The following is a 20294-nucleotide window of genomic DNA, read 5'->3' on the forward strand; positions in this document are numbered from 1 at the left end:
CCCCCCCCCCCCCCCCCAAATCACTCTCTGACTTCTCCCACCATAGATTAGTTTTGCCTATTCTTTGGACTTTATGTAAATGGAATCATACAATATTCTTTTGTGTCTGGCTTCTTTCATTCAACACAATATTTTTGAGATTTATCTATTTTTCTACTTATATTAGTAGTTCATTCTTTTGTATTGGGTAGTATTCCATTGCATGAATACAACACAATTTGTTTATCCATTTTTTGAATGATGGACATTAGGATTGGTTCCAATTTTTGACTATTATGAATACAAATTCAATGAAATTTTTTTTATACAACTTGTTCTTTGTAGCCATATGTTTTCATTTCTTATTGGTAAATACTTAGAAGTAGAACTGCCAAGTCATGTAAATATGTGTTTATAAGAAACTGACAAATAGTTTTCTGAAAGTATTGTATCATTTTACACCCCCATCAGCAATGTATGAAAGTTCTAGTTGCTTCACATGCCCACCAATAATTGGTATTGTTATCCATTTGGTTTTAGTCATTTTAGTAGATGTAAAATGTTATTTGCATATACCCAATGACTACTGATATTGAGAACTTTTCATGTGCTTGTTGGCCATTCATTTATTTTCTTTTTTTAAAAATTTAATTTAATTTAATTTATTGAATCAAAATCGATTATATATATTTTGGGGGTTGAACATTGAGATATGTTGATTAAATCAATATTACTAGCATATATATTGTTACAAATCATAATTATTCTTTATACCCCTTGTCCAACCTCTTCCCCTCCCCCCTCTAATTGCCCTAGATTTCTTCTCTCCTTCTGAAAGAATAATGGTTACTCTGTTAACTTGTTGCCTAGATGATCTGTCCAATGCGGAGAGATGTGATCAGGTCCCCCAATATTATCATAGAGGAGATGCTTCTTCTGTCACTCTGAAATGGGTTTTGTGGAAAGAGACATCCTCTTCTTATCTTTGTCTCTGCTGGTAACTCTTCTTGTGTGAATGCACTCCAGTGGTTGGCAGACCATCTGTGTGGTGGCTGTGGCATCTAGCTGCTTTTGCAGCAGCCATAGTTATTGTGGTGGCTGTGGTGGGCCACGCACGTGGAGGTGCTGTTTTTGGCATGCTCCTTGGTACTGGCGGTATGCCTGGTTGTGGGGTGTGTTTTGTCCCTTCTCCATACCTCTGGTCCCTGGGCAGGCCCGAAGGCGCTGGCGTGGTGTGCCTGGTTGTGGAGAGAGGTCCAGTCCCCATCTCCATGTCCCGGGTCCCTGGGTGGGCCCCAAGGTACTGGAGCAGTGTGCCGGGTTGTGGGAGGATGGTCTGGTCCCCTTCTCCATGCCTTGGGTTCCCAGGTGGGCCCCGAGTGCTGGCGTTTAGTGCCCGGTGTGGGAGGGGTGTCCAGTCCCCTTCTCCATGCCTCGGGTCCCTGGGTGGGCCCTGAAGCTCTGGCACCATGTGTCTGGTTGTGGGAGAGAGGACCATTCCCCTCTCCTTGCCCCAGGTCTCTGGGTGGGCTCCGAGGTGCTGGCAAGTTGTGCCTGGTTGTGGGAGAGAGGTCTGGTCCCCTTCTCCATGCCCTGGGTCCCTTGGTGGGCTCCAAGGTGCTGGCATGTTTTTCCTGGTTGTGGGAGGGTGGTCTGGTCCCCAGCTGCATACCCCGGGCCCCTGGGTTAGCCCCAAGGCGCTGGCTCAGTGTGCCTGGTTGTGGGAGAGAGATCCGTTCCCCTTCTCCTTGCCTTGGGTCCCTGGGCAGGCCCCAAGGTGCTGGCATGGTGTACCTGGTTGTGGGAGGGGGGTCCAGTCCCCTTCTCCATGCTTCAGGTCTCCAGGCTGGCCCCGAAGCACTGGTGCAGTTTGTGTGGAAGTGGGAGTGGGGTCTGGATCCAGCCCAGATCCAAGGCTCCAGTTCCCAGGCAGGCCCCAAGGTGCTGGTGGTGTGCCTGGGCCGGAACTAATTTTTTGTCCTTTGCTTCTAACACGGGGGAACTTCTTTTGGGAACCATTACTTGAGCTGTGTGGTTGTTTAAATTGCTGCTTTGCTGCTGTTTCCCTAGGGAAGGCTTTTTGTGAAGCTCAGAGTTTAATGGTTGACCTTATAAGTACTTCCGGCTCTCCAGAGACCCGGTGGATCTGTGTTCTGTAGAATCTCTGATCTGGGCCTGAGTTTTTTCATCAAGCTGTACCCCATGCATTCCTGACCAGTCTTTTCTGAGTGGTCCTGTGCTGATTGGGGGACAGATCAGCTGTCCTTGCTGTGTCCCAGTGTTCCCCTGGTGGGCCTGTCTCCCCCACCGCCCGTGCTGCAAACACTTCCCATGGGACGGGCCCTGTGCTGGTCCCTTGCGATGACTCACCGGCCTCTGAACGGCTCCCTTTTTCCATTTGTTCTGGCTCCTCGCTCCTGCATGGGTCCCTGGGAAACCTATTAGTGGTCTTGCTGTCCTGGGGTCCACTAAGGCCCTATTCTCCCCTGCTGCCCGCAAGTAACTCCATCTGGAGGGCACAGCTGCAGCTTCTGCCAGCTCCCATTCCATGCACTCATTAGCTCAAGCCTTAAAGCAGCTATGGCCCGAAATGCTCAGAGCAGCTTTTTCTTTCTCTCATTGTAGTTTCTCCCACCTTCATGAACTCTGTAGGTCTCTCCTCCTCTTCCCCTGAGCTCCAGCAGCCCCAGCTTGGCTGATGTTACATTTTTATAGTTGTAAATTTGGTTGATTTGTGGGAGAGAGTGACGCTGCGGACTGTCTATTCCGCCATCTTGATTGGATCTCTCCCATTCATATATTTTCTTTTGTAAAGTGTCCATTCAAATTTTTTACAGTTTTTAATTGGGTTGCCACGTATTATCAATAAGAATTCTTTGTCACAGGTATGTATTGCAAATATTTCCCCGCAGGCATGGCTTTCTTATTCATTTTCTTTGAGATGTATTTTGAGGAGTAAAAATGTTTACTTTTAATAAAGTTTAACTTAGTTTTTTTTCTTTTATGATTAGAGCTTTTTGTGAACTAAGAAATCTTTGCCTACCACAAGGTTGCAAAGACATTCTGTTGTATTTTCTTCTAGTGGCTTTATTGTACTAGCTTTAAGGTTTAAAGGACTGTGATCCAACTCAAATTTATTTTTGTGTGTGGAGTGAAATAGTAGTCAGGTTCATTTTTCCAGTTGTGTGCACCATTTGTTTAAAAAAGTTTCTTTTCCCCATTGAATTCACTTAGCACTTTGGTCAAAATCAATTGACCATGTATTTATATGTCTATTTCTGGACTCTTATCTGTTTTATTGATATGTTTGCTTACTCTTATGCCTATGCTGCGCTGTCTTGACTGTGGTAGTCTTACAGTAGTCTTGAATTCAGAATATAAGTTCTGTTTTTCAAGATTGTATGGGCCATTCTGGATTCTTTGATTTTCCATATAAATGTTAAAATCAACTTATTTCTTTAACAACAACAAAGCCTGCTGGAATTTTTATTGTGATTGCCTTGAAACAGTAGATCAATTGGGGGGTGGTTTCGGTTTCCAGTTCTGGTAGTGACTGAGTGAGTTTTTATCTGATCAACCCACTGGATAAAATATAAAATACAGCTATCTGAAGGGTGAACAAAAGCTGACAGATACTGGAGAGGAATCAGCATCTGGAAGAAGGGAATTGCCAGGGGTGAGTTTTCTGTTTGTTTTTTCTTCGGTGCCTTTTAACCTGAAAGCAAATCATAGTTTGTAGCACATGGAACAGATGGAACTTGCACCAAAAAAGTGGCTTGAGGAATCGGAGGGTAGAGGAGGGTAGAGTTCAGGACACTTACATCTGCTGGGCAGTGAGATGGGAACCCTAGAAGTGAGGCGTCCAGAAAGGGGGAATCTAAATTCTGTGTATAAAATTTGCCCAAATCTCTGGCTGACCCCTGACCTATGAATATGTAGGGCATACTCCAAACCACACAGTTAAAACAAAAAGAACTAAATTATCTGTTAGATTTATTCCTAGGTATTTGGTGTATATTCGTGGTTTTGTAAATGGCATTGCTATTTAAAATTTTATCTTCCAGTTGTGTATTACTAGATATAGAAATATGATTGCATTTTGTTTGTGGACCATGATTCCTGCAGCCTTGCTACATTTGTTTATTAGTTTTAGCAGTGTTTTTTGTTTGTTTGTTTTGTTTTTTTTTTAATTCATAGGTTTTTGTCTGTGAATAATGTGATTTTTTTTCCCCTGCCTTGTGACTCTGGCTAGGTCTTCCATTATTAATGTTGAGTAGAAATGTTTCCTAGTTTGCTGAGAGTTCCTGTCATGAGTGGATGTTGAATTTCGTCACATGCATCTTCATATCTAACAATTTTATCATACGATTTTTCTTTATTCTGTTAATGTAGTGAATTACATGATTGATTTTTTTTTTTTTTTAGTGTTAAACCAACTTTGCATTCCTGTGGTAAATATTACCACTTGGTCATTATATATTATCCTACTTAGATTAGATAGATAGATAGAGAGATAGATAGGTTTTATTTGCTAATATTTTGTTGAAGCTTTTTGGTTTTATGTGTTCATCAGGCATATTGGTCTGTAGTTTTCTTTCCCTGTACAATTTTTGTCAGATTTCTGTATTAGAGATATGCTAACCTCATAAAGTGAGCTGGGAAGTTTTCCCTTCTCTTTTCTGAAAGAGTTTGTGGAAGATTGGAATTATTTCTACCTTAAATGTTTGATAGAATTTATTTTGAATCCATCTGCTTAAGTTTTCTAGGTTTTCTTAAAGGGTTGATCACCAGTTAATTTTCTTTAATATATATTGCAGTGGGTCTATGGTTCTCAACATGCTATTGATGGACTGGAGGAGGGGTTAGAAAGAGGAGAATCCGCAAGACCCTTTGAGGAGTTCAGTAGATTCAAAACTATTTTCATAGTAAAACACTTTTTGCCCTTTTCATTGTGTTGATGTTTGCACTGATGCTACAAAAACAATGGTGGGTTTGTAAATCTGCTTATGCCTTAGCAGTGGCACCAAACTCTAGTAATAATCATTGTGTTCATTACCCCCATAGCACTTGCCCTTAAATGAGAAATGCCAGTGCTACTTAAGAGTATCCTTGATAAGTAGTAATGATTATTTTATTAAATCTCGACCCACAGTATATATCTTTTTAATATTCCATCTGACAAAAATGGGATGTTGGGCCGGCCTGTGGCTCACTCGGTAGAGTGCGGTGCTGATAACACCAAGGCCACGGGTTCGGATCCCATATAGGGATGGCTGGTTCGCTCACTGCCTGAGCGTGGTGCTGACAACACCAAGTCAAGGGTTAAGATCCCCTTACCGGTCATCTTTTAAAAAAAAAAAAAAGTGGGATGTACACATAAAGTACTTCTGTTGTGTACTGTATGATAGTTGTTTCAAAGAAAGGCACTTGTAATTATCTGAGTTGCAATCTGAACTACCTACTTTTTTCATGAAACAACATTTTTACCTGAAAGAACAACCAATAGACAAACTATGGTTATTCAGATTTGGATATTTGGCAGACATTTTCTTGAAAATTAACAGTGAGCCTGTAACTTCTAGGAAAACAACTGACAATATTTGTGGTCAATGATAAAATTCTAGTTTTCAAGGAAAAATTAGACTTTTGGAAAACTTATCCACTGCTGTGAGTTTGAAAGCTTTCTAATACTTGAAGACTCCTCTGATGAGATTTGTAGTGATATTAACAAATGTGATTTTTTTATGTTGTGTAAAGAAATGTGTCAATATTTGGAAGGTCTGCAAAACTCAGTGAATCAGTATTTCTAAAGATTAATGCTTGTTACAAAATCTTTCTCAGATGAAAGGTGCATTCATTATGCAAGATGGACCAATGGAATATGAAAAGTTTGTTGATTTGGTTTTAGAGCCTACATTGCAACTAACCTTTAAACTTTGTTGAGTTTTGGGGGAGGTAAAAGGAGAATTTTCGTAATTTCTCTGAAAGGGACTTTTGTCAGTCTCCTGCTCTGTTTCCAACCTTCAGTGTCACAGTACACTTAGTGAAAGAGTTGTTGGGTGGGTGCAGACTCACTCTGTGGCTATGGCTTCAGTGATTCTAATATATCATACCAGCCCACACACCAGGCATTAAAAGTTTGTCAAAGGTTTTGCCATTTGTTTCTTGCCCCCAACAATGGCAGATTCTTCTTCCTCCTAGGGATCCATCCTGAATGAAAGCAGCCATGAGTTTCTCCTTTCCTAGGACTTGTCACTTCCTGGAATTTTATTTATTTGGGTTTCTGTATGTCCTCAGCATTTCATTGGGTTTGAAATAAGGATGATTTTGCAACTTATCCAGCTTGTTCTTTTTAAGGTAGGAGAGATGGTCTTTTGAAACATTCTATTTTTTACTTAGAAGCTTTTAAATGTTTTTGTGTATATGTTTGTTTTGTTGCCTTTGGCTTAACTACAAGAGAGGTAATACCCACGATGGAGAATCAAGAAGCTATATTAAAATAGAGTTCTATTTCATTATTTCTTAAAGTGGAGGTTAAGAGTCTCCTTTGGGATCACTGGAGTTGTAGCGGAGTATCAGAGACTTTTCCAGCTCACTCTCACTCCCCCTTCCCCTTGAGCACCCTCTTCAAGCATTACGGTTGGGTGGTGGGCAGGAAGGGGGAATCCACTATGTTTATATGGATGGAAGCCAGATGGAAAGACCTTGGGGAGATCATTAGGACAGGAAGCTGTCAGTGTAAACAGATAGTCCTTTCTCTGAGATCACGAGTAAAGAGCAGAAGGTAGAAGGATGCTGCCAAGGGTTCACACCTGCAGTCTCTGCAATGATCAACAGCTATGGAGGATCAAGAAGTAGGTTTGAGCAGAAAACTGAATGCTTAAGAAGGTGGATGTAGGTTCCCCCTCTTCACCTCCACTATTTAGAGGATTGAAAAGGAGGCAAATACCTCCCTACCTGGATAACCTGTCTTTATCCTCAGCATAGCACCGTTGCAATACAATGATAATAACTCTTTGGATGATATTGTACAGTAGGGCTTTTCTTTTTAGTACTTGGAGCCCTTTTGACTTCATAACTAATACTATAGTGATGATTATATTGTGCTAACTTTGCAGCACAGAATCCTCTGTTGATAAATGGATAAGTTTATGTTTTCTGTATACTACCTGATAGAAATATAGGGCTCTGACAGCACTGAAATGGAATCTTGGGTAGGGGAAAGAATAGTAATAATAGTAATATTAGTGGCGGTAATACATTTTTGGAGCCCTTCCTAAGTGCCACTGCTTTCACTTGTGTTAACACTAATTTCCACAACAACACTGAGATAAGTACTATTATCATATCCCCATTTTACAGAGGAGGAAAGTATAACAATAATAAAGGCACAGAGGCATTAAATGTAATGAGGCCACAGTGGAGAGGATCTTTCCCCATTATTCTCTCATTATCCATTTGGTCTTTGTGAATATAACCCAGTGCCTGCTGCCCTGGGAGGCATTCATAATGCGATACAGAGTATTCATTCCATGCAGAACAACTCTAATTCCGTTCTAGGAAATATCCCCCAAAGCCAAAGGCAATCCCCACCACATTATAATGCCTCTCTGATCACAAATCTTCCTCATTCTGGCCAGCACTGCTTTGTACTGCTCCTGAGAGTCCTCCTGTCACCTGCATCTAGGAAATATCCCCCAAAGCCAAAGGCAATCCCCACCACATTATAATGCCTCTCTGATCACAGATCTTCCTCATTCTGGCCAGCACTGCTTTGTACTGCTCCTGAGAGTCCTCCTGTCACCTGCAGGATCTGCACAATTTATAGCACCTTTACAGCATTTACTGTGTGCCAGGACTACTTTGTTTGTTATGAGAACTTATAGATGAAGAAAATGTAGCCTCTGCTGTCCTTAAATAACTATACATTTCATAAAGTGCAATTGAAGTGGATGGATATTCTTTCTTGTAAAGAAGTTGTAAGGTTCTCCCCAGAAAGCACTTCCTTTATGGCCTTGTGATGTTTCTCATCAGAAGCACCATTGGCATTTTGAGCAGTGCCCATCTTCCTAGCATAGGACTGTTCCTTGCATTTCGGATATTCAGCACCCTTGACATCCACCTACTAAATGTCAGTAATACCGCCACCCCTATCATTGTGGCAATTGAAAGCACACACACACACAGTTACAGACACCATGAAGAGGGTTAGGGACATCCCTCTACATGGTAGATCCTGTTTGGTTGGGATTGGGTGAAGGAGGCTGGGGAAATGGGCAGCATAATCACCCTGTGTACAACTATCACAGTCCTCTGTCTTGCCCCTTTACACTCTTGTGAAATCACATCATTCTCAGGAAATCATGATGCTCAAAGCATATCATTATGGAGAGAGCAACCACCTTCTGAGATTTTGCTTTGCATTTTGCAGATTCCCTCCAAGTTCCCTAAAAGTAATATCCATTTGATGAAACAGGTAGTAAACCAGAGGGAAAAGTACAGCCCTTCTGTGTGTATTGGCTGGAGGTTGGGGTGGGGTTCCGCAGGAAGGACAGTTATAGAGAGGAACATTTTGTCCTGCTGGGCCACAGTGTAATAGAGAAAGTAAGGTGAAGTTCTAAATGGATAGGCTAATAAGAGAATGTAGTATTTAGAAACACTTGCCATATTGTTGCCTGTTGTAAAGGTGAAACACAGCATAGTTCAATTCGAATCAGATGTTAAACATTCAGAGCATGCCTACAGCTAACTCTCCTGGCTCTATGTACTCTGTTTTAGAAATAATGTAAAACTATTATAAGTTATTTACAGGGAATATGTACAATTACATTTTAGTTTTGAGCAAATAATAATATAAAAACACTAAATTTCAGAGAGAATGATTGAATCTCAAAATTTTGGTGGGAGTAAAAAATTTATTAGTAGTAAAATAGAATGAATTGATCATGAAAATGGAATGGAATTGTGTATGGAAATGCAAATTACTAGATACCATAGAAAGGAATATTTAGATATATAAAGTCAGGCACCAGAAATCAGGGAAAGCCCAAATTTTAGTACACCTGGCCTCCTCTGTGTCAGTCATTACAGCACTTGTATACTGCAGACCCCAAAGTCTTGTGCTTTAAGTGTGAGATATCATGGCCTGAGTAACACCCACTGTAATTCAAAGCAAGCAAGTTTCTCGTGGCACTTATTACATTACTTACACAGCTGAGCACTCCCTGCCCCCACCCATTGTTACACTATAAAAATTCCTGCCTCTTCACTAAAAGCCTCTACTTGCTTGACAAACTTCCTTTTGTGATGTAGAGACTGCGCTTATATTACTGATGAGATTAAAAACAGATTTCATTATAAAAGTTTATGTTTCAGTCTGTTCAGTATGTGTGCAGTCGGAAGAACAAACACATCTCTCCTTATCCAAAGTCCCTTCTTTGATCTTCTCTTCCCCACTGTCCTACCCCTTATACATCCATAGACCCCTGCTCATGTTCACACACCTGAGAACCTGTTCATGATCATCCCCAAATAAGGGGACCTAGTTACAGACTCCAATCTCTGATAGACAGCAAGAAAGTGTTAATGTGAATGCCTCCTCAGGATATTTGTTATTAAAACAGCTTTTAGCAAATAAAACCAATCTAGTTAGCCAGTGAGATAAATTCTGATACGAGTCATAGTTACTTAAGTCTTCTAATAGCTAATCACTGAGTGAGTCTAGATTGCTACCTGTAGCTAGACATTTCTATATCCAGCATGCCAGGAATGGAAGCATAGTCACTGTTAATGAGTTTTGTGAACTTTGGTCGAGTCATCATAAATAATAGTTTTATTCTAGATTCAAAGCAATGCCTGCCCTAATTTGTATGGAAATCTCAAGATTATTCAGCCAAAGCAGTCCCTGATTTTTTACCTGTCCCCTTCCTCTGTGTCATTTGTTCATTGGATCAACCGACTCCTGCCTTGAACCCGGACACCTTTCTCCATGGCCCCTCCAGCTCACAGCTCCCGCAGTTCCTTTAGCTATTCAGTCTGTTTCTTGTGTGTTATCTTCAGCAGTGAGCTTTTCTCTTCCCACACTAATGAGAAAAGAGATAATAGGTTCCTCTGGCTCCTCCCTTCTTAAATATGTAGGTAATCCTGTTTTACTCCCACTCAGCACTCTACTTTGTGAATAATGTTAACATTTTATTAATGTATTTAGCTACTTATTTACATTTGATCAGTCCTCACTGCCTTTCTCCATACCTCCTCAGGCCCCTTGGTAAAGATTGTATGGTTTTATCTGTATAATAACGTGCACATTGAGGCATTTTGAGAGGAGTCACTGAAGATCAGATGTCGTACTCAAAAAAATTTATAAATAAGCTCTGAGCTTTTTGGTACTTTTCTCTAAGTTTAGCTGATAGTGTGTAATTGAGCAACAGAACTGTGGGAGCCAAATTGAAGGAGGAGATGAGCAAAGGATGTGACATATCAGAGGCGAGATTATGTGGATTTCAGAATACATTTCACAGACCTACCCTTAACTGGGTGTTTGGAAATCTCTTTTTGGGGGAGAGGTTGGGAAACCAAAGAAGAGACCTGAAATAACCAGGCTAGGAGAGAGATCACAGGCAAGAGAGGGGCATGTATATCTGGGCTTGGCAAACATTCCACTTTGCTCCCTCCCACAGTGCTCTGTTGGGGTCAGAGGGACCTGGGCTATAAATAAGCAGGTGGCCTGTGGGTCAGGACTCTGAAAAGTGTGCATAACCTCACCCCTGTGTTGCTGCACCACTGCCATTGAAATGACCATTAATGCCAAAGGAAAGAATAACACATGATTTAAATCACTATGAATACTTCTCTCAAATTCGGCACTGTTTAATTTCTCTAAGCCCCGTTAACCAGGGTTTGGGACATGGCTATTCACTGAGAGTCTTCATAATGTTTCTTCTATGTACAATTTTCTGGTCACTGTACCTCAAACAAGAAAAAAAAAAAATACAGAGTAGTTAAAGAAGGTCCAGAGAAGAATAAACAAAAATGTTAAGGAGATGAAAGAAAATGCCCTATTCCCTAACCCTTGGTGACCACTGTTCTACTTTCTGTCTCTAAGATTGAATATTTTAGGTACCTCACATAAATGGAATCGTAATATTTTTTCTTTTGTGACTTATCTCACTTATCATAATGTCTTCAACGTTCGTACATGCTATATAGAATGTGTCAGAATTTCCTTTCTATTTTAGGTACCTCACATAAATGGAATCGTAATATTTTTTCTTTTGTGACTTATTTCACTTATCATAATGTCTTCAACGTTCGTACATGCTATATAGAATGTGTCAGAATTTCCTTTCTTTTAAGGCTAAGACTCCATTGTATGTAGATTGTACATTTTGTTTATCCATTCATCTGTTGATGGGCATTTGGGTTGTTTTCACATTTATTTTATTTTTTTATTTTTTTATTTTTTATTTTTTTATTTTTTTCCTTTTTTTGTCTTTTTTCGTGACTGGCAACGGATCGCAACCCTCAGTGTCGCGCCCGTACCGGACCGGGACCGGCAACGGGATTGCAACCCTTGGTGTTGCGCCCGCACCTCGCTCAGCCAGTGAGTGGCTGGTCTGTATGTGGGATCTGAACCCTCGGCGGGAGCGCTGCCGTAGCAGAGCGCCACCGGGCCGGCCCGTTTTCACATTTTGACTATTGTGAACAACAGTGCTATGAATACTGGTGTACAGTTAACTGTTTGGATTTCAATTGGGGGGTTATTTTTTGGATATATATCTACAAATGGAATTACTATATTATTTGGTAATTCTGTGTTTAACTTTTTGAGGAACCACCAAAGTGTTTTCCACAAAGGTTGTACCATTTTACATTCCCACCAGGAGTATACACAGATTCCAGTTTTTCGTCATCCTCATCAGCACTTTTTATTTTCTGGTGTTTTGTTTTGTTTTAATAATTGGCATCCTAGTGGGTGTGAAGTGGGTATAAATGGGGACCTCTCTACCTGGAAGAAATGGTCTAAGAGTAGAAACGTAGGAGCTGTAGTAGTGAAGAGTTCTACTAGGATATACACAGGCATGGTTAACAGAATCTAGAATTTAAGAATTTGGTCAAGGAAGATAGTTTAAGTATTTAACAAACAGCATAACGTGCGTACTGACTAGTCAAAAGGCCACCAGCCCTTTTCCTTTCTCATGAGGAAAGACTCAGTGTCAACCTGGATGGGAACCATATTGAGGTCAAATTGGAAAAAAGTAAAAAAGTATCTTCTCACACCAGTTATGTTATCCCATGATGGAAACAAGCTAAATATAAATAGCTTCTAAAAAGATTTAGATATTTCACTAATGGGTGGTTAAAAAAAAACAAGAATTCTGTGTAATTCACCCTTTTACTTTTGAAGTTGATATTAGAAAAGATGATTGTGCCTCTGTTCCTACGTTAAATTAGCCTATCTTCCTCCATTTGAAGATTTCTGGACTCTTCTTAGAGGCAATCACAGGGGAGTGAAATTACTATTTTGATTATTGAACATTCAGCAAATATTTACTATATGCGGACCACATGCCAACCCTTACAGTAAGCACTAGAATAGAATGGAGAGCAAAGCAGGCCTTGTCTTTGTACTCATGGAGCTATAGTTTAGTGAGGGACTCAGATAATTTATCACACACATAGATTTGTAATAGAAGCACTAGAATAGAATGGAGAGCAAAGCAGGCCTTGTCTTTGTACTCATGGAGCTATAGTTTAGTGAGGGACTCAGATAATTTATCACACACATAGATTTGTAATTCCAAACTGTGTTTGGTTCTACAAAGGAGAAATACCTGAGCCATTACTCTCCTTTCCTTTACATTGTTCACACAACCACTCTAAGAAATCTGCTTTCTTTTCTCTTCAGGAGCCTCCAAACAGGTGGCTTTGCCTGGGAGGGAGAGGTAGAGAACAATGCATATAGCAAGACTACAGGGGTGGTCCCCCAGCACAAGTATCACCCCACAGCAGGCAGTTACCAACTCCATCTTGCCCTGCAGCAACTTGAACAACAAAAACTTCAGTCCCGGCAGCTTCTGGACCAGAGTCGAGCACGGCACCAGGTAATTCAAGACAGGGCTTTTCCATGTGCTAATGTCTTACTTCTGTTGGTGAAAAATATTAAGGTGAATAAATGGAAAATGTAGGATTAGTTTTCCAAAAGTTTACTAGCACCACCCTGGCTTGGGTAGTTCATGGGAAGTCTACTCTCAGGGAAGAACTGTTTTGGAGCCATCACATTAGCTTTTCTGGAAGGCAATGCTGATCCAGCTTTTGACATGTTTCTTTCATTTGAATGTTTCTCTATAAAAATCTGCATTGTAGTATTTTCCCTTTTTCTGTTGTATGATCTGAGTTTAGTAATCGCACAAGGGGTCTAATTCCCAGATACCTAAAAGGTAAGTAGCATTTTAAGCATCTTTACTTCTAAATATACTGTTTTCTTGCCATGATATACTTGATATATGTAAGAACATATTAATCCTTAATGATCTGTCAAGATTTTCAAGGAACAAATAACTTGCAAGTTCTTCTTATAGGAAATGGTCATAAGTTAGGTTGCTGGTCTTCCATAAATGACAGGTATCCATTCAACAAATGTTTATTGAGTGTCTGTCATGTGCTAGGCACTGTTCTAAACAGTGGGGCTGTCACAGTGACCATCTGACCCTTTGCTGTTGTGGAACTTACATGTAGGGAAATGTTGATTCCCTACTTATTGTCTATAAAAGGACAGAAACTCCTGAGTACATATAAGAAAGAGCTATATAAGTATATTGCAGTAGTATATCACTGTGGCCCCAATTAGAGGGAAAGGATGACCTCACCAAAAAGTCAGACCACAAAGAGTTAAATTCTTCTTTATGATTCAGGATTATCATTATAATCAGTTCCACTTTCTAAAGTAGGGTTATTGAGCTGAATGAGTACTGATTCCATGAGTTTCCCTGATATTTGGTTATATGAAGAAATACCTTATATCAGTTTGATCTCTTATTATTTGGTTCTTTATTATAAAAATGTACTACATAGTGTGCATCATTTCACGCAAAATTAATATTCACTGAAAGACTAAGGCAACATATCCCAAAGTTTTTTTCCTCTAAATAAAACAATTATCATTATGATCTGCATCTTTACTTATCCTTTCAACTACCCATTCATAATAAAATATGCTCGTTTTATTATTTCAACATAGCTCATCACTTGATCATCTTTACCTGTGGTAGTGTACTCAGTATTTTAAAGCTTTTTAAACTTCACAACTCTGTCATTCAGATTCCTTGAGAATGCCAACTTAATCAGATGCTGTACAGTGGAGGTAACACTATATAGCTTATTTCCCTTATGTGAATATAATCTGTGGCTCTACTGAATCTAAACAGTTGGTCCCTTTTAAACCATGCTTTAATACCTTGAAATGGTGGATGATTTAAAAAAAAGAATTGTTTGCAGGGCATTGAAGTTTGGGGGAAGGAGAGGCAGTTTTACTGATTTTCACCTTTAAAAACTGCTTCATTTTTAAGTCCTTCTCATAGTTTTGATTCGCTTCCAGCAACTCACATTCCTTTGAAAATTCAGGGTATTGCTATTCTTGTGTGGATTTTTTTTCACTGAGGTTTGTACTGGTTTAGTTGTGCTGAATTATGAAGTATATGGAAAATGTTTTTTAGAATCTGTCAGAATATCTATCTTAGGGAGGAGGCAGAACTCCCAAGAAGGGAGATATTCGTGTCTCCTGGAGAGGGAACAGAAAATAATTCATTATAATTTTATATATATATGTAACATTTTATTTCTTCTGTTCTTCTAAACCATAGCTGATTTAGGTAAAAATGAATAAGGGTGAAGTTCTGGGATTGTGGAGGAGAGCTAAAAAACTTAACTTTTATTAGCATGAAAAGTTTATAATTAATAAAATAGCAAATAAGATATTAAATATTCTAACATGAAGAATGCTTAGTAACTTAGAGCACTTTGTTTCAGAGGGCTTTTAGAATCACTGCAGCAGAAGCAAAGCCCTACTCGATTTTAAGCCTTTGATTTTAGCTTAGCTATGCTAGACCCGACCTTTATAATTATCACGAGATAGTTGATTGAAGCATGGTTTGCATTCTCAATATGTCCTATATCTCTATTCTTGAGTTAACCTTTTAGATAGAGATGGTACTTCTCTAATGAACTCCTTGCACTTTGGATTCATTTTTCTTTTCTTTTCTTTTTTCTTTTGTTGTCCAGCCAGTATGGGAATCCGTACCCTTGACCTTGGTGTTATCAACACTGCACTCTAACCAACTTAGCTAACCAGCTAGCCCTGGATTCATTTTTTTAAAGTATAGGTAGCCATTGAAATAATTAACAGTTTAGTTAACTGCCTGTTTGAAAGCAGTGGGAGAATTAAAACCTGATTTCCCCTTTGTTCACCCATAAGAGAGAGCCATTTATGGAATAAGATGTCAAAGGGGGCCTTATATTTATATTATATTATGCTATGGTATATTGTGATAATTATGTTCATGAACAGTGCCTTTCACATAATGTTCTAATAATAAGTGTTTGGGGAAAGATCATGCAGCCTTTGTCCCATTACCTTCAGAGGAAGTTCTCCATCCTTTTCTGCCTCCAATCAGAGCACTTAGTTATGCAGCTTATTGAAGGTGTTAATTTCAAGAAGGCAAACTCTTGTTCAGGATGTGAGTTTGGAAATGGGCATCTCTGTTCATTCATACAGAATGAGCTCTTTGATCTTCATCCCTGTCTAGCATTGCACTCATAAATCTAGAAATTGCATATACTAAATCCACCCCTGCAAAAGACTGATCCTGTAACATGGAGATTAGAAAAGATGTCACCCAAAACATTGGCAGAGGTTTCCAGAGACAGACATACAAGAAAATTGGTGTGGTCCAGTGTATTTGATCACATGATAAACAAAATAAGACAAAATTGAGACTATGAGCTTTTACAAGCTGATGGGTAAAACCAGCAGTTTGAAAAACATCATTTTAAGTCAAAGCAGAGGTTGGTAAATTTTTTCTGTAAATAGCCAGATAGTAAATATTTTAGGCTTTGCAGGCCATAGGGTCTTGTTTTTTTTTTTTTTTTTTCCTTTTTGCTTTTTTCGTGACCGGCAACGGATCGCAACCCTCAGTGTCGCGCCCGTACCGGACCGGGACCGGCAACGGGATCGCAACCCTCGGTGTTGCGCCCGCACCTCGCTCAGCCAGTGAGCGGCCGGTCTGTATGTGGGATCCAAACCCTCGGCGGGAGAGCCGGCGCGCTCCCAAGCGGCGCACTGTAGCAGTGCACCACCGGGCCGGCCCAGCCATAGGGTCTTTGATGCAACTACTTTGCAATGATAGAGTGAAAACAGGCATAGACGATATGTAAACAAATGAGTGTGGCTGTCATCCAATAAAACTTTATTTATAAAAACAGGTGGCAGGCTGTGGCCTTCAGGCCCTGATTTGCAGACCTCTGGTCTAGGGCAACAGAACCATTTGAAGGGCCTGTTAAAACACCAGTTTTTTCCCCTGCCCCTTTATAATTCAGTAGGTTCAGGGTGAGAGCTCAATTATTTCCATTTCCAACAAGTTCCCAGGTCATGCTAATGCTCCTCTTCTGGGTACCACACTTTGAAAACCATCCATCTAGAAGGAAAGAGATTAAATTTTTCTGTTCTTGCTTATTTGTTTTCTGTCCTTTGGAAGGTAGACAGAATGTGTTAAAACTTAGTGTTGCCCTTATAAAATTCAGGCAATAATTTTTTTATAGGGACATTATTGTCATCTTTTTCACCCCGTCTACCACAGTCTCCTCATAAATAAGTTATCAAAATATCTCCTTGCTCATTCTTCTTATCAGGGTACATTCTGCTCAGCAATCACTGCTCCCAGGATTCAAGTCTTAAGGTGGGCAAAAGATAAGTAATTGGACAGATACCTCCCTTTTTGTTTTAATAATAATAGCCACCACTTAATAAGCACTGTGTTCCAAGCACTATTCCAGGTGCTCTAAACATATTAGCTTATTTAAAACGAGTTTCAGAATGGTTGAGAGAACTATAGAATCTTAATAGGTGGGGTGATAAAATGAATCTGTTATAGATTGATAGATCCCAGTGTGTATCTTCTCTCTAGTTTTCCTCCATGCTTCCCTCTTCCTTCTCATACTGGCTTACAGGAGAAGGCAAAAAAAAAAAAAACTTTTCTTTCAGCTGAGTCGGGGGACTTTCTTGGGCAACAGTGACTACTGGTGACATCAGCATGAGTAGCTCTCCATGCTGGGGTCTGTGAGGCGGGCTGCATCGGCCGTGAGGCCCGACTGACCTGATTCTAATTGCCGACATTGAGCTGATGTTATTCTTGGCTTGGGACAGAGCGATTACTCAGTAGTTTCTGTTAAAGTGATCCTTTGTTAAACTTCTGCTCCCAACCCACTCCCCCCTTCGTTCCCTCCCACTCTCTTCTCTGCCTCATCCAGACTGAAAAAGACCAAAATGCAGAAAAATTAAGGACATTTTGATGGCAAGAGCAGAACTGCTGAAGTTTCTTTTAACAACAGGAGAGGGGAGAGATTTTACATACATCTTAATTCTTCACTGGTTCTGTTCTCTTTTCAGAGCCCTTCAATTTTTAAGAGACTGGATTTTCAACATTAGTAAGGTAATTCAAGGTAGAAGAAAACTGCCTCCTAAATTCCTCTCATCTTTCCATCGCATCTGTTCTTTACTTCTCCCTTCCCAGCATGCCCAAGTTTACTAGGCTAACCTACATTTACTAAGGCTAACCAGAGAAAAACGTTCCTATAACAAGCTGGGCCAGGGGCAGCTCAGTGTTTGCATCAAGGGGTCTTTCAGTATGCTAATAACATCTTCAGTGCCATATATAACCAGCTTTTTGCTAATGGTTAAATGTGTATATGCACAACCCCACAGGCATGGAAAGGATTCCCATATAAACCCAACCAAATCTTGTTATTTTGCTCCTAAAAGTTCATTGCATGTGTCTAGAAAAATTCTTCTCCTCTGCAGGAATGAATACTGTTTCTTCGAGCCTTCAGCTGCTGTGTGTTTGTGTTGTGGGGGAGGGGAGAGAAAGAAATTCAGCAAGCACCTGGTCTTTTTCCAAGCAGCCAGCAATAACATGCTAGCTCCTCAGCATGGCACAGAGAGCCGGCAAACAGTCTAGCTGTGCAGGAGGTGTCTTTATATATCTCTATAGCAGTGTATCAGAGAGGACGGTTGGACTGGGAACATGCCAGGAGGAATTTGTGTGTGTGCTTAAGTTCCAGAGTGTTTTGACTTGGGTATCATAACCTATTGCTCTTTGGTTTTTTGGTTGGTTGGTTAATTGGTTGGTTCTTTTGTTCTATTTTGTTTTTCCTCCTGGCCTTTATCAGGAACTCATTGAATACTTAGTTTCTAGCTTTTAGTTATTACTGTTTTCCTAGGATCACTTGATTAAGATTTTGCCAAACTAAACACTTTTTTCTCATCTAATAAAAATACATTGAAATTATAGGAAATAATACATGTAAAATTACATTCAGTTCTTTTGCAACTGGCTGGTAAAGGGATCTGGACCCATGACCTCGGTGTTACCAGCACCACTCTCCCCCAAGTGAGCTAACTGGCCAGCCCTACATTCAGTTGTTTTGGAAATAGGCACTCTACACAGGCTTTGGAGTCAGATAATCCTCAGTTTAAATCTTGGCCCTGTCCAGTTCATGACCTGGGACAGGTTATTCAAACTTCTTTGAGCTTCATTTTCCTTATCTCTAACACGGAGATGATAATATATACCTGTGGGTTATCATGAGAGTTATAATCCTCAGGATGTATGTTACCATGTGTCAAGCACTGAACCAGGCATTCTATTTGTATTATCTCATTGAATCCTTACATTTGCCCTCTTTTTATCCCATTTTGCAGTTGAAAAAACAGACCATCATTTATGTAACTTTCTCAGAATCACATACGTAACAAATGAAAGAGCTGGTATTTGAACTCAGGTCTGTCAGCCTCCAGCATCCAAGCTCTTGGCTATTATACTATATGCTATACTATATGCTACTTCCCTGATGACAAGGCATTCAATAAATAGCAGCTATAGATACGTAAATTTTAAGTTACAATTCATACACTCAGCAAGTTCTTATTGACACCTTAAAACTATATTTGAAAAGTTATTTTCAGGTATCTTAACCAGTCTCCTACTTTTCATATGCACTGTCTCAAAAGGAAACGTTTACTAGACATGTATAAACTTAGGCCTAGAGGATCTCTGTACCAGCCAGCCACAAAAAAAAAAAACAAAAACAAAACAAAACAAAACAAAAGCACTTAGGCCTAGATGTTATCCCAATTATCTCAAATTCTTAATTAAATAAATATCTTAATAAGGTGTTCTTGGGCTTAAAAGTCTTAGAAATGCCCATACTTTACCCTCTCTTGTGCTTTTATTATTAAATAATAGGGTCAGGAACTAATGAGTCCTGCAGTAACATAGGAATTATCTCTCCAATCATCATTTGTCCTTTAACCTACTATTGTTACTGGTAATACTACTTTAATTTTATTTCTATGTTTTTGAGAAGACTACCAGGAAACATGACAGGTGTCTACAAATGTGAATACCACAGATGACACCTTTGAATAATTCATTTTATGCTTGCTTTTTAAATACCATATAAATCTGATTCTAAGCTGCTGCTAGAGTAATGTCTCTCTGGAATCTTAGAGGGAAATGCACATATAGTGAGTGCTTATGTGTGCCAGATATGTGGTATTATCTGCATCCCATTGATGAGGAAACTTACGCTCAAAGAGTTTAAGTTACTTACCCAAGGTCACACAACAGCTTAATTGCAGAGATAATATTCAAACCAGGTCAGAGGGCTTCTAAAGCCCTTTTTTACTCTATTATCCATCCCTTGACAGAAGAGACTTTGTTTTCTTCTTATTTTACACATTTATCAGAGAGATAAGGCATTCCAGCTTTATTGCTGCTGCTCTGCTACACACTTATATATATAAATATAAAAGAAAGGGTCAATGTAATCGATTACAATTCACAACTCAGCTTGGTTGTGAGTATTAAGAGGCAACTGTTCAAGTACCAGCTGCTTGGGATCGATCTTGTTTGTCATATATCATTGAATGTGATTTTGCTACAGCTACCTGGTAATCAGTTTCCTTCCCTCACTCTGTGACTTGTGGTTTGTTCCTGTTTGTCTATAGGCATATGAGGGACTCAGTGGTAACTTTGTGTGAG

The 20294-nt window shown here is 39.7% G+C and overlaps 1 protein-coding gene across 3 annotated transcripts in view; it reads left to right on the forward strand.

Annotated features, from left to right (window-relative positions):
• TTLL5 (tubulin tyrosine ligase-like family, member 5) overlaps positions 1-20294 on the forward strand; it is a 281382-nt gene that overhangs the window by 187047 nt on the left and 74041 nt on the right. For all 3 annotated transcript variants that reach the window (XM_008567069.1, XM_008567070.1, XM_008567068.1), the window contains one exon: positions 12887-13082. In XM_008567069.1, coding sequence (XP_008565291.1) covers positions 12887-13082 — 196 coding nt within the window. The remainder of the gene's footprint in view (positions 1-12886; positions 13083-20294) is intronic.

This window comes from Galeopterus variegatus, unplaced genomic scaffold, assembly GCF_000696425.1.
Source record: "Galeopterus variegatus unplaced genomic scaffold, G_variegatus-3.0.2 Scaffold290, whole genome shotgun sequence".
Classification (NCBI taxonomy): Eukaryota; Metazoa; Chordata; class Mammalia; order Dermoptera; family Cynocephalidae; genus Galeopterus; species Galeopterus variegatus.